At 42.4% G+C, this 14,026-nt stretch overlaps 1 protein-coding gene across 3 annotated transcripts in view; it reads left to right on the top strand.

Moving 5' to 3' along the window:
* The window catches only part of pkig (protein kinase (cAMP-dependent, catalytic) inhibitor gamma), a 28,055-nt gene that overhangs the window by 11,267 nt on the left and 2,762 nt on the right, over positions 1 to 14,026 (top strand). The window contains exon 1 of one of the 3 annotated variants that reach the window (XM_069659416.1): positions 6,779 to 6,884. The exons of 1 other annotated variant lie outside the window; for it this stretch is intronic. Coding sequence is in view for 1 of the 2 variants with exons in the window: in XM_069659413.1 (XP_069515514.1) it covers positions 13,451 to 13,635 (185 nt within the window). In the remaining variant the exon portion in view is untranslated. Of the gene's footprint in view, positions 1 to 6,778; positions 6,885 to 13,405; positions 13,636 to 14,026 lie in introns of those variants that run through there. One more of the 3 variants, XM_069659413.1, reaches the window with a different exon arrangement.

Below are 14,026 nucleotides of genomic sequence, written 5' to 3'. Positions count from 1 at the left end.
CTGGGAAAAGAGAGGGCATAAACAACAGAGCAAACAAACCACCTGCTTCCTGCTGAGGTCTCGTGTTGTTAAATGTGTGGACAGAAATAGAGCCGGGCAACCTCGCTGTAGAATTAGAGCAGATAGAACGGACATCAGGAAACAGCACAGCACTTGTTCACAGGCGCAAGCTGCATCACAGGTGAACAGAAACCAAGACTGTCGCACCTGGGGTCTAGAATAACCCATCAGAGGATCAATCCGTTGTTAGAAAATGTCAAGAAAATAGCACCTGATGTTCACGTGTTTTTGGCCCTCTGTGATTGTGAGCTGAATATCTTTGGGATTTAGACGTTTGATCTGCAATCTGAAGATGTTACCTGGGGCTTCAGCAAAATTACGATGAGCATTTTTCACATTTTTCTAACAGTTTTTCTACCAAAAGGCCGGATGATGAATTGAAAAGACATTCGTCAAATGAATCAGTAAGTGAGAGTGATCTTTAGCTGCAGACAAACAGACGGGTGATGTTGAGAGAATCAGGACCGATGCTGAGATTTATAACCCATTCAAAGATTTATAATGTGATTGTATTAAAACAGTTGCTATTTATGTATTGTTTAGTCCATCTCTTTGATAAGTTAGCAACTGTTTTGATCTTATAATATATGTGATCAATTATACAGAAAAAGTTATAAAGCAGCTTCTCAAATATGAATATTTACCAGGTTTATTGATATTTTTCACTTTATCTGAATATCCTCAGCTTTTGGACAAAACAAAATATTTGAAGACGATACATTCGGCTTTAAGAAACTGTGATGGGCATTTTTCACGTTTTCACGGCTGTAGGCCTCAGTGATGTGGCCGGGCTTCACTCCCACCCTCGGCCCTTCGCTTTGTGTCATCCCCTGTTTCTGACACTAAGCTCTGTCCTCTCTATTAGGGCTGGGTTTAAAAAATCGATTCTCATATGAATGATCCAATATCAATTCATAAATCCAGAGATCGATCTTTAAAAATGTAAAAAGGTGTCTGATCACTCACATTTCTGAGTGCTCCTGAACGCAGCACGACTCAGCACATCCCCTCGAAACACAGCAGTGAGGGAGACATGCCCGGACTTGTTTACTGCAGCTACCACGGAGACATCAGTGATCGCAGACGGACTCTTTTTATTGTGTGTGCGCCATGAATATGCAAGTTAGTTTTGCAATGATGTCTATGTTACTCTTATTTTCGGCGTATTGTTGTACAGCATGCCTTTCCCTATAATTCTCGTGTGGCTTTGTTCTTTGCGCTATGAGATCTCGTGGCCAAATCTCGTGCAAATTGAAGCCCAGTTCGTTTAATCAAAACCATCAGGCAGATGTTCGGACTGGAAATCTGAACGGGGAAAAAAGTTCACTCGCTATCTAATTCATAAAATTGTTAATGTGTTGACTGCTGTGTGTCGGTCATGTTAAATAAAAAGTACATAATGTAACTTCTTTAGGGTCGATTCTTATTGTAAACATTAAACATTTTGATAATGCACCAGGTTAGAGGAGCACTGATATTGTAACTGAAAAACCTCTAACACAAATCGATATGGGATCGGATCAGATCAAATTGAGAAATCCATATCGATACCAAAACAAAGAATTGACCAGAATTGATTGATGTTAGAAGTAATCGTGCTTGCAGCCATAATTGAGACCAACACAGGAATACGATTTATTGATGCACTTTCATTAACCCAACAGAGGATAAACGGTAAGCCTTCAATTCAGGATTATTTTCTTCATTGATTAGTCTACAGATTGTTGTCTGGATTAATAAATGAAGCCTTTGGTCTATTAAATATCTAACACAAGTGAAACCGCCCATCACGTTTTCCCAGAGAGACGAGGCTTTGTCCAAAGACATTTAATGAGCAATGATATCAAACACAATCTTCCAACATCCTCGAGAGCTGCTTTAGTTTGTTTTCTTAGTTTTGCAGGAGAATAACTGTTCGGAGATGTTTGTCTCAGCGAACTTGTGTCTCCTTTAGCTTTTTTTTAATGCAAGAGATTGGGAATATTGTGCTAAATAAGTTCTAATATGTGTTAGTTTCTGTTAAAATCCAGTTTCTCCGTATTTCTGAGACTTTAAAACAGGCTAAACGAGGATGTGAGAAGTGTTTTCTGTCTTGGGATGTAATCACAGTCTCATTTTGGAGTCCAGTCGAAGCACCTGCTCCTGACTCAGCTGTGAATCACGGCTGGTTGATGAGTCTCAGTCACACCCATCCTGGTCCACACACACACACACACACACGCACGCACACACACACACACACACAGAAACCCGGGGATTCCCTGCAGCCCGAGGCCTGCTGTTACTGTACACTCAGTCTCATGTGTCTCTGTGTCTGGACACTCGTCTCTGAAGAGTCGATCGATCAGCTTGTTTGCAGTTGTCGTTCCTCGGGGACGCTCACACACTCAGGACATGTTGGTGTACGTCTCACCCCTCTGGTACTGTAACCTTTACTTAACTCCAAACACTGATATCTGATCCTGTGTGTGTGATCCTGTTACAGGCTCGGTGCTACATGATTCACTGTTGCTAAGTGAGCTGTGCTAACAAAAGGGAACACGGTCTGTGGTGGAAGTGTTGTATGTCTCTGCTGTGTTGCTTATTTACCTGTCCTGCCCTCTGTTTAACAGGTGAGGCCACTTTGTAAGTTAACCCTCTACACCCCAGGAGAAATTTAAGAGCATTTATCAACTCAACCAGACAGCTGTATCTCAAAAACAGAAAGAAAAAGACAATTACAAGTTGTTTTAATTTTATAAAACACAACTCCATCTGTAATTTGATACTAAACATGTGGCGATTTGGAGCTTTTTACACAAAGTTAGAGTCAAAACAAGAAGAAAAACAACGAAGAGCACTGAACCTGTTCTAAAAGGTTTGAGTGCATGTCGTGTCCTGGCTTTCTGGGGAGTTTGTGTAATGTTTAAGATGCAGATATCAGCTTGGGGTGAACTTCCTGGTCATGTGAATGTGATGCAATCATTTGGGTGGAGTCACTTGATGATGTCATTATTTTTTTCTACATTTTGCAAAATAGGTTTATGCGCAAACTTCGCCAAAGTCTTGTTGTAACTTAAAGGTGCCCGGAAAACAGGTGGCCCCTGCACAGGACCAAGAGGTCTCCCAGTCACAGTCACATGATGTTCTCATCCAGATACCATCAAGCTGTGTGGCTGAGACGGCCATTGATGTGTGCACAGTTTTAAAGAAGGGGGGTGGACATTAATAATAGAAGTACAATGAGTTAATGTAAAGTTTTAGCATTGGTATTTTAAACTGTCTTTGACCACACCTGCCATCATAGTGCTTCTCAGCCTATTGGTGTGCAGGTCTATACATATGGGTGCGGTTCCCAGTTTTCACCTGAAGAAGGCAATTGAAACGTTGTGAGTAGCCTATTAAACTTTTAGTGTCTTTGAGCAGGTGTGCAGGCGTCTCTTCTTTTCCTTGCTGCTGTTTTTTGAAGCCCTGCACCGACGTGATGTGCTTACAACAATCCTACTTCAACCTTATCAATAGTTTCCCAACTTTCAATACTGTAATGCAATCAGATGTTAGCAACTCATAGTCACCTACAGACAAGGTTGTTTGCTTCTCTTTAAAGTCACTTAGTGTCTCTTTGTTCTCGTTTTGCATCATATTTTGTTCATTCTCATCTCTTACGGGTTGTTTGATCCCTCTCTGGCCATGTTTGCATCTCTGTCGTTGTTTTTAAGTCTCTTTGTCGTCATTCTTTGTAGTTGTTTTTGTCTCTTGTTTTCCTTCTCTTATTGGTCTCTTTGTTGCAACTGATGCAGCTTTTATTATTATTTCTTCTGAATCTCTTTGTGGTCATTTAATTCACCCTTGAACAAGAAATGTTAAAAGTGTCTCACAAACAGGCCCTGGTCCAGGGGCCTCAGTGGCAGCCATGTTTTTTAGTCCTGCTGGTTTGCTGCAAGCTTTATGTCACAATATATATGGCCAATGTTTCGGTTCAAAACACGTCAACTCATCACCAGTTAAGAGTTAAACAGTAGGCTGACTGTTTTCTGCAACCAAGAGAGTGCAGGAACAGCTGTTCAATAAATTCAGGGTGTGACGGTGCCACTTCATTCTGACTGCAGAGATATCTATCAGAAGTAAGTCTGCTGCCAGTTAAAGGACTTGCTGTAAAAACTTTCCCCACATTAAACCTGGAGATGAAGTAAAGCTGACCCTCTGTCGAGGACATTTAACCTCACTGCTTACCTGTAGAGATTGTAATAGATTTGTGTTGCTTCAGTATCTCTGAACGTCTGACCGTCTAATCCCTGTGAGACGATTGTTATCGGAGGTTCAGCAGAAAGTCGATTTTCACTCCTTCTGAAAACAAAGAATGATCCCACCTGCTTCTGAAGCCATCAACACTTTGTTTATATTTTGTTATTATTCTGCACATTTCAGCAACTTTTTGTCAACAAAAGTGATGACTGACAGGAAAAGGCCGAGCATCGAGCGACTGTTTTAACAAAACTGCAAAACTCACTGGTTCTTTTTCCTTTCCTGCAGTTCATGAATATTTTTAAAAACGAATAAATTTCCCTTCAAAATATAAACAAAATAAAAATCTGTCCACGCGACACATTTAACAAAGCATCTAAGTAAACACCAAAACAATTCCCCGAAGCCCCGGTCCAGTAGGTGGTGATACAGTCCAGATTAATGTTGAACACCAGAGAAGAACATTCTGAGCATGCTCAGTACGTTCATTTTTCTTTCTAAGTTTAAAACCAAGCAGTTTAAAATGTTAGGATGTAAACTTGACGACCTATCAGTGCTAACTTAACGTTACCAAAGTGGGCGGCCATTATTCCTGTGTGTGCTAATTGAGGTTACAATGTTTTCAAGCGCTCTGTTATGCATGTCCTCAAGGAGACACATTGAAGATGGAAAAATCCAAACATTAGAAGTTAAAAATCTCCATTTAAATAAACTGAATATATTTTTGTTTTTGAGTGTTGGTCAGAAGAAAAACAAGAAGTGTAGGACACCTTCGTGACCTCAGCGAACTTGTATTGAGCATTTTTTTAGACATTCTGTTGAGAAAATAATCTGTAGATGAATAGATAATGGGACATGCACATGATCAGTTATCTTTCTTTTTCTATCTATCATTTCATCACATCTCTGCTTTGGTTGTTTAAAAAAGCCCCAGTAGCGTGTTCCTGTCTGTACTTTTCCTGGTCTTGTAGTTTACTGCGAAACACGGCTGCATCGTCTCTTTTGTTTGGGCGGCCTGTTCTTAGAAAGTCATCAGTTATTTATAACCATGATGTCAGATCAAGTGGAGTTATGTAAAGCCGAACTACTCGCTGAATTAGTTTTAGTCATGTTTCAAGCTGTCTGTGAGGCGCTCAGTCATCCAGGTCACGTCGACTCACAGTTTAATCCAGAAGGCAACCGGACGTTTCGCCTCTCATCCGGAGAACGTCAGCGCCTTAAGATCTTCAACCAGGTCCAGTTTCCTTCTGGATAAAACTTTGAATCAGTGTGGAGTTTGCATGTTCTCCCCGTACATCCCTCCTGGTGTCAGCCTAACCCTAACCCAGCCCTGTGACTGACTGGTGATCAGTCGTCGTCCCTCCGCAACCCTGAATAGGATAAGCGGTATAGATAACTGATGGATGGATGGTATATCGTTGTGTTTAGGAATGTTGAAGATGTTCCTCTGACTTTAAACAACCTGACAACAAATCAATTATTCGAGGAAGCAATCAACAGATCAATCAACAAATGAAAACTCGTTCGTTGCAGTCGTACTTAACATGCCGGCAGTCACCTTTACAGAGAGGGCGCTATTTAGTTAATGACTAACAGCAGAGCCGTGCATATGTGCGCTTCATTCTCCAGCTGATCTCTCAGGAGAGACCAACGCTGGGAATTAATCTCCCAAGTGAAGAGCTGCACCTCGAGCTGCTCGTCTGAGCGCCTCCTGAGATAATCTGTCCAAGCCTGATCGATTTTTGATTTGGCTGAAGCTTTTCTGAAGAAGCCGCCCTGCCCGGACCTTTTGTTTTATTCATCAGTTCACTCAAGACTTTTCCTGAGCAGCTGATGCTAATGGCCTCGGTCAGGCTTCTTATCTCCTGTTCATCGGCTGATTCACGATGCCTTCGAGCGCACGAGCTCGGCGGCGCTCGTTTAGGATGGCAATTATACGAGAGTGGCAGTGATCATTCGCAGTATCTCTGCCTGCTGAAAGGGAGACAGAAAATTGCATTGAGTATGAAGTGTTATCAGTGATAATGCTGCATGTCTGACAGAGAAGATGGAGAGAGAGAGAGGTGGAGAAAACAGAGTTTGAATGGAGCAGAAATGTGTCTCCCCAGCAGGAAAGTTTTCACAGAGTACGTATAAATGGCTGAGTGCTAAAGAGCAAAAGCAATCCATTTGGCAAGCTGCAATTTTGACTTCACCAGGGGAAATAACGCCTTAACACCCTGCCCCGAGTCCCATAAGAAGAGGAAGGATACGGGGCAAATATAGACACCCGAGTTGAAAAGACGGGGCTTTTATTTATTTATGGGAGGAAGAGCGGAGAGAGGAACAACAATGCTAATCCTGACGAGGAAATACAGCTCCCTCGTGTTTAAAGTGGGCTCGCTGTCAGCCAAGCAGCTGCTGACATCATGTGAACAGACAGAGCCCCGACCACAGCCGGCGGGGGCAGAGAGGCGGGCGAGCGAGAGGGCACAGAGCTGCGGAAACACGGTGAGATGGTGCAAACACTGTGTAACCCTGCAGGCTGGATGGATTTGGAGGCAGTTTGGGGGCTGATTGTAGACGCCCAGAGAGGAGATGAAGAGAGGCTGATGGCTGTGGTAAGAAGGACAGATGGCTCTCAACTTTGTTTGCTTTGTGTTGTGATGCACAGTCTGACCACGAGGGCTGTGATAGCTGAGACTGTCAAGTGTCTGTTTTGTGCTGCAAGTTGGGGAAAAAAGGTGATTTAAATGGATGTTTTAAGGATTTTAGTAAATGTTTAATGTGATGAAGAGACAGAAAACTAATAGGAAGCTATTTTAGTATTTGGTTAAGACTAAAAGACTCGTATAACTTTGGTAAGAAGGACTGATTGTGCTTTGTCTTGTGATGCTCAGTTTGACCACGGGGGAGTAATAGAGGAGGATGTGTTTAGAGCTTCAACAGCAGCGTCTTCATTTATTTAAAAGTTAAAGAGGTTTCTTGGATTTTATAAGAATAAAGAATTAACTGATTCGTCAGAGGAAATCTAAAATGTAACCAAAACTATTTTATTATTTGTTTAAGTCGTATTTCAAGCTAAAAAGCCAAAAATATTCTGACTACAGCTTCTTAAATGTGACTGTTTCATACTTTCCTTCATCTTAAATTCAATATCTTTCACCCTTGGACTGTTGCTCAAACATAAATCGTATAAAGACATCACTTTTTATAGTTTTAGAGCTGCAACTACATGATTCTTTTCATAACGTGATTAACTGATAAATCCTTTTATCTCTAAAAAATGTCAGAAAATGTGAAAAGTGCCTTTTCTAGGCTCAAAGTAACAACTTAAAATGCCTTGATTTGTCTGACCAACAGTCCAAACCCCAAAAATATGTACTTAACTATCATGTGAAACAAACAAAAGCATGAAATTCTCCTTTTTTTTAAAGCTGAAACCTGCAAAATTGTTGGTGTTTCTGCTGTAAAAGGAGCTAATATGGTGATTTAATGATCAAAATATTCCCAACTTTTGTCGACCAACCGATCAATTGAGCCGTTGTTTACTATTTTTCCACCTTTAGACAACATAATGATCGATATAGAATCTAATCAAAATGAACGTTCGTTGCTGACTTTTCCTTTTTGTCTTCCCGATCGATTGAACTTCAAAGTTTTCGGGGTTAAAAAGGTCGGTGGAAAAGTTTAGCTGCCACGTGACTCAGGCGCAGCAGAATTAGTCGACGGACCTGAAATCGGCCGAGCAGACGTCTCTAATGGAAGCTGAAGTCGGCAAAGAAGCCGGGCTTTTGTGTGTTATTGCAGATAATGTGAGTTTATTACACACAAATCAGGCTTAAAAGGCTCCGGTGGGATCGCGACGAGGCTGCCTCTCTAATGGGCCGGTGTGAGTGTCTGTGCTGACTCATATTCCCCCAGTGATCCCAGCGGCTTTAGTTTCTAATATCTCAGAGCCAAAACATCTCCTGTTACATGTGTGGTCACCGTTCATGTGCAGACCTGTCATGAAGGAAACCTCGCTGATTAAACTGCACCGCCGGTTCCTTTTCCGACGGGGATGAGTTGCTCTTTGGGTCCGTACGACGATGCAGCTTCTTTCTCTCAGTATAGAGGATTTACCAGAATTTAAATCAGGACGTGTTCCTGAAATAACTTTGCAGAATGAATCCCCTCATCGGAAACGATCCACACACACACACACACACACACACACACACACACACAGAGCAGGAAGGAGAGAGGGGCTAAGCAGAGTTCAGCTCATGATCCGAGCCGCAGTGATTTCCCTTTGAGGGTTGTGTTGTTATTATCTGGAGTGAAAACGCACACCTGTGACATTTGTCTTGTGCTTTTGTTTCCAGCTGCAGCTGTGTCAAGTTTCCCTCCTTACGCACACACCCGGCCTTTCATATAAAGGCAGCCTTTTTATTTAACTAGGACACTTTGAGACAGCTATGAGTGATAATTTCAGGAATGTGGTCATGAGATGCTGAGATGAGATTACAGTGAGAAAGCTGAATGATGCAAGAGGCTCATTATATCTGTGCAAAAGGTCATAAATTTCACACGTACGTAATCCTTTAGGAGGACGTATATGTACGGTATATAGACTATGCCATCTGTAAAGACACCTGTGAGGTTACCCTTGTGTCCTTACATTCTGGGTACTCTTGACCTCACCCTGCAGAAAGGCAGCTCTCAAAAACTAGAAGAAAAGTAGTCAAATTAAAGCCAAATATCTGCCAACACTACAGGAAAATAACCTGCGTAAATGTAGGTGCAAAGAACCCACAGATATATAAAAACTAGTGTGTGTGTGTGTGAAACAAAAGTGGTATTCAAATAAAGTCTGACTCATTGATTGATTTGCAAACTGCCATTGTCTGTAAAAAAACAAAAACAAAACGCAATATGGAGGCGAGGTGACACAGAAATGGACAGAGACCCTCATCAACGTAGCTCGCACCTCCCTCAGGACCGAGGTCCACACAGAGCTGCAGACCTGCTCACTGAGGCTGTAGTGGATGCTGCGCTTGCCATCGCTAAACTTCGACCTCACTTATGTATGCATGCAATGTAAGGATCTTACAAGGATCTTGTCTGTAAAAAATCTAAATATATTGATTTAATTAAGTGATAATCTTACTCAGATGTAGGGTCAAAAATAACCCACCACATTTACCCTTAAATTAACAGCTCAATTCATTTTGGGGTGAAATTGGAAGAAAAAAGGAAGAAAAAGTAATTCATCCCAAACTTGGGAATATTTTGGTTTTCTCTCTTAACAAACCTAAAACTTTAAACCATTTAAACTGCCTTTAATCAGTGGACGCTGCTGTTTTTTGTTCCAACACACCTGTTGTAATTGTTTCCTTGGTTTATGTTAGAGTATCGTTCGGAAACCAAATCAAATTTCAAGTAGAAAAATGATAATCATGGAGGCTTTTCTCTGCTGTTAGCATTGCTTAGTTTTGCATAGCTTTTTGTCCCCTTATCATCAAGGGTGATGCTGCAAAAAAAAAAAAAAGTTAATGGACGGGGTGACGCTATGCATATCATTAAGTGCAACATATGGCAACCACTTCTGCAATGCGCAAGCCAGCTGTAACCGTCGTCGTAATTTTTGCAAACTCACTACTGACTACTAAGGTTAACGTTACTACTACAAATTACTACATTTCAAGCTAGCTAAGTTTCAGCAAGTTGCCACTAAACGATGGCAGAGACGCGTTTTGTTTTTGCGACGGAGGGAGGGGTTGAAATTGTGCAAAGTGGGCGGGGCCTATGCAGATTCAGGAATTTGTAATGAGGGAGAAGGAGGAGATGCCTTGGGAGGATTTTTACAAGCTAATTAAACGTATCAGAAAGTTTATTATTTCAAGCAGAGCATTTTCTTAACACATGACTGGAGCTGCTCTTTAAGGACTTGGTGCCTTTCTCTGTTTTCTAACATCCCCTTAGGTTCTGGGAAATTGGGGCGGACGTGTTTTACAGTTTCCTGACATTAGTATAATGACTAGAAATGCAGTTTGATAACAAATCAATAAGTAGTTGTTGATGGAAGCCCTGGATGGAGTGCATGATAACTCTTTGAATCCACTCAGTAAACATGAGCAGCACTTAGTTCAGTCACACAGAAGGCCATCAGCGTCTTCTACAGATCATCAGCCTGCAGGTCACTTTACATGCTCATTTACATCATACAAATACACAGCAGGTGAACGACAACAACGTCCTACCTGCCTGCTTCAGTCAGACAGCTTTACAAAAACATGTTCATCATCTCGGCTCGCTCTCGTGACATCAGGGATAAAGTGAGTTTTCAAACGCAGCGCCATTAAGCAGCTCGCACCACAGCTGAGACCTGCAGCCGGGCGGAGAGGAGAGTAAACACATCGCCATCGTCCCTCCATGGAAACCTGTTAATGATCTCATGGTAGGATTTGATCCACATGCGCAGGCAGACTAATTAAACAAACAAACAAATGGCAATTAGAAGGAGCTCTCATAAGTCACATAGCAACAGAGCCAGTGGAGTAGAAAAAGGCAAACATAACAGAGCACACAAATGCAGTTATTGCTGCTCGTCACAGACGGTCTCTGCTGGGTGTTTGCTTTCAGGGAGGATCTGCCAATGAAATCTTTGAGTTTGTGTAGTAAATGCATTGATTGTAAGTTTTCTCTTGATGTCGTGGCTTAAAAAGAGTGCAATTTTTATATATCGGGAGCTGAATTTGTGAAATATATCTTGTTTTTCCAACCCTATTGTAAAAAGATACGTGGTTTATGTGGCAGACTTTCTGAAATCTTATCACTGTGAAGTTACTAGACACAAGTTGTTTATTTAATCTGTTCAAAATGTGACTTCTTGTTGGCTTGGACCATTTTGTTACCAGGATAAAATAAGTTGGATTGTGCGGTTGCATTTCCCAAAGTCTCAAACGTTCCTTGTAACGGGCGTATCGAACAGTCACCAGCTGTCATCCTAAAGTTTACAGTCGGTCTGTGACTTTTATTTTTACCGCCTGTTGCAGATTAAGTTTACTGCAGCTGCAGCTCATCAAGTTAATTTTGTTGCTCTTGTTAGTTATGCTCTCTGGATGCTGCCTGTGAAGCTAACAGCTTCAGCAGCTCCAGACCGCAGCTGAAAACATGATGAGGTTTCTGATCTGTTCTGAAGGGTTCAGGCGAGATGGCTTTTCTCTAACTTGTTAAAAGATACAAACAATATAAATGTGTGGTTCTGAATTAATTTGTTGTATTTTTGTTTAATACTAGACCATAAGTACACGGCTTTGACGCGTGTGCACAAAACACTTCCACATCCAGCCTAAAGATGTGATCTGTTGGGTTGTCCTGGGGCATGCTAATGTTTGCTGAGCTGCAGCTAGCAAATATTTTTGTTATTGATTAAATTACAGATTATTGTGAAGAATTCATTCATCCATTATCTATACCGTTTATCCTGTTCTGGGTCGTGGAGGTTACACCCTGGGCTGATGGCCAGTCAATCACAGGGCTGACACATAAGCCCCTTCTACACTGCCAGTTCAAGGCGGGATTATTACGCCTCTGTTACGTTCCATCTTCTATGTAAAACGGAGACGGAATGTTGGGGCGAAGTCGTTCCGCCTCTGAGCCGGGATCAAAGGTAGTAAGAGAGGCGAAACAGCGTCAGTGTAAGCTGCGGAGCCGGCAGGGTGGAACAGCGCCGTGTATTTGAAGCACGCGCTGTTTGTTTACACCTCGGGCATGTTTTGCTTCTGCAACGCCACAACACTCTGTAAAAACACACACTGGGGCGGCTTTTCATCGGCGTAGCTTGGTCCAATGTTAAATGACAAAAAGGCTGCATGATGGCGGAGCTTCGTTACGGCGCTGAGGCAGAACCGCAGTGTAAAAAGGGCTTTAGAGACAGACAACCTTTCACGCTCACATTCACACCTACGGGCAATTTAGAGTCACCAGTGAACCTAACAAGCATGTGTTTGGACTGTGGGAGGAAGCCGGAGTACCCGGATGGAACCCACGCATGCACAGGAGAACATGCAAACCAGGAACCTGACAAAAAAGCAACAAATTCTCACTTTTAAGGAACTGGAGGCAGCTAATTTTTCACCCAGAAGATTCCACAACAAGCAAAATGATCCATCGATTAACTGCAGTTTTGTCGTTCACATACACTTTGATGAATGAAACTCCTAGACCTGGCATTTGATTTGTTAAAATTGACAGAAACGCATTAATATATTTGTCAATTTTCAGTATTAATGAGCAGTTAGCTAAAGCCTCTTGTCGTGGAAGAGGTAGGACTGTAGGCTTTATTGTGAACCTGTGAGACTCTGACCGCCTGCTGTGATTCAGCTCTTTAATGACCGTACAGCCCAGTTATCTAGATGTCAATTTACCGGCGGATCACACCACCATCTGCAGTCTGAATACAGAGTGTCTCCCGTGTTTAAGTAAAGGCACTCCGGGAAATGCCAGCCGTTCAGAACTCACTGACATTTCCTAAAGTACGTCCCGTACCTACAGGGGCTTAAAGTTTGACCTTCACTGCAAAATTCACTTTCCACACGGCGTCGCCCACGTCTGCGCATCTCGTGACCTCTCAGGGAACGACCCCAGCTGCTTCCTTTTTGGCTCTGAGAATGCATACTGTACATAAGTGGAGGAAAACAATGGTGGGACTTTTTTAAATGATACTTAAAGAATGCGAGAGAGAGAGTTTGGGAACATGCTGGCCCTGGGTGAGTGTCGCGGCTGTGGTTCCTGCCAGCTCCTTTTTATTCCTCTCTCATTCTTTCTCTGGTTTCCCTTCGAGACTCAAAGCCCCCTCATGCTTCTTGAAGATTCAAGGCTTAGCTGCTCAGCTGTCCTGTCGAGGCTGGAGTGCTGTGCTTTATTAGAGGGTATATTCGTAGCTGTAGTAGTCAGTTATGCTGCAGTAAGGTCTAAAAAGCCAAAGCTGTAGGAGGGGAACAACTGTGACGACATTTAAAGCCTGACACAGCGTCTTCTAGTTTCCTTCTGCTTTTCTGTGCACCCACTTCCTTCTACCACTCTCTTATCTTTTCCTTTCTTTCTCTTTCTGGGACAGTCTTCTTCTTCGTCCTCTCCCGCTGAGGATTTACCAGCTGTATAGTGTTTTAGAGGTTGGCACGATCCATGACCTAGTTAAATGTGGACTGAGAACAGGAAACAGAGGAGGAATGAATGGCTACCAGAAGCTCTGCTTACTTTCCTCTTTGGCTCTGGACTCTGCTTGTGCTTTGAAAGCTCTCGGGCTCTTTCCCTCCTGCTTTCCATATTGATCAGGGCTCCTTTCAGTCCACCCGCCTCCTTTTCCCCCTCAGTCCTTGCTGTGTAAGTACCTCGAGCACTGACAGATGATTGTAGTAGACTGGTATGACTATGCAAGTGGAAGCCCTGAGAGATTTGGAGCAGCTTTTTTGTTTTGCCTGATATATTTAGGACAACCAATTAACACAGATGTCAGCAGTGTCATTAATCGCTGCGCTGAAATAGAAAAGGCAATTATTAACACCTTCATCCTTCTTTTTATTAATTCTCCGTGCTGTCTGTCGGCGTCTCCGGATGTGGAAGTGTTTCTGAAGTGCCCCTTTCTGCCCACTCGATCACTCATCCTTAGTTTCCTCTTAGATAGCTCCCTGTTTGCTGTTTTTTTTTTGGTCTCTAGCCAGTTTTTCTATGTATCACGTTGATTCTGCAGAAGTAGGAATTCACAGGACACAGT

Source organism: Semicossyphus pulcher, unplaced genomic scaffold (assembly GCF_022749685.1).
Source record: "Semicossyphus pulcher isolate SPU_LCO1_2020_fin unplaced genomic scaffold, fSemPul1.0.p SCAF_13, whole genome shotgun sequence".
NCBI lineage: Eukaryota > Metazoa > Chordata > Actinopteri > Labriformes > Labridae > Semicossyphus > Semicossyphus pulcher.
This window is presented reverse-complemented; position numbering and strand designations above follow the sequence as displayed.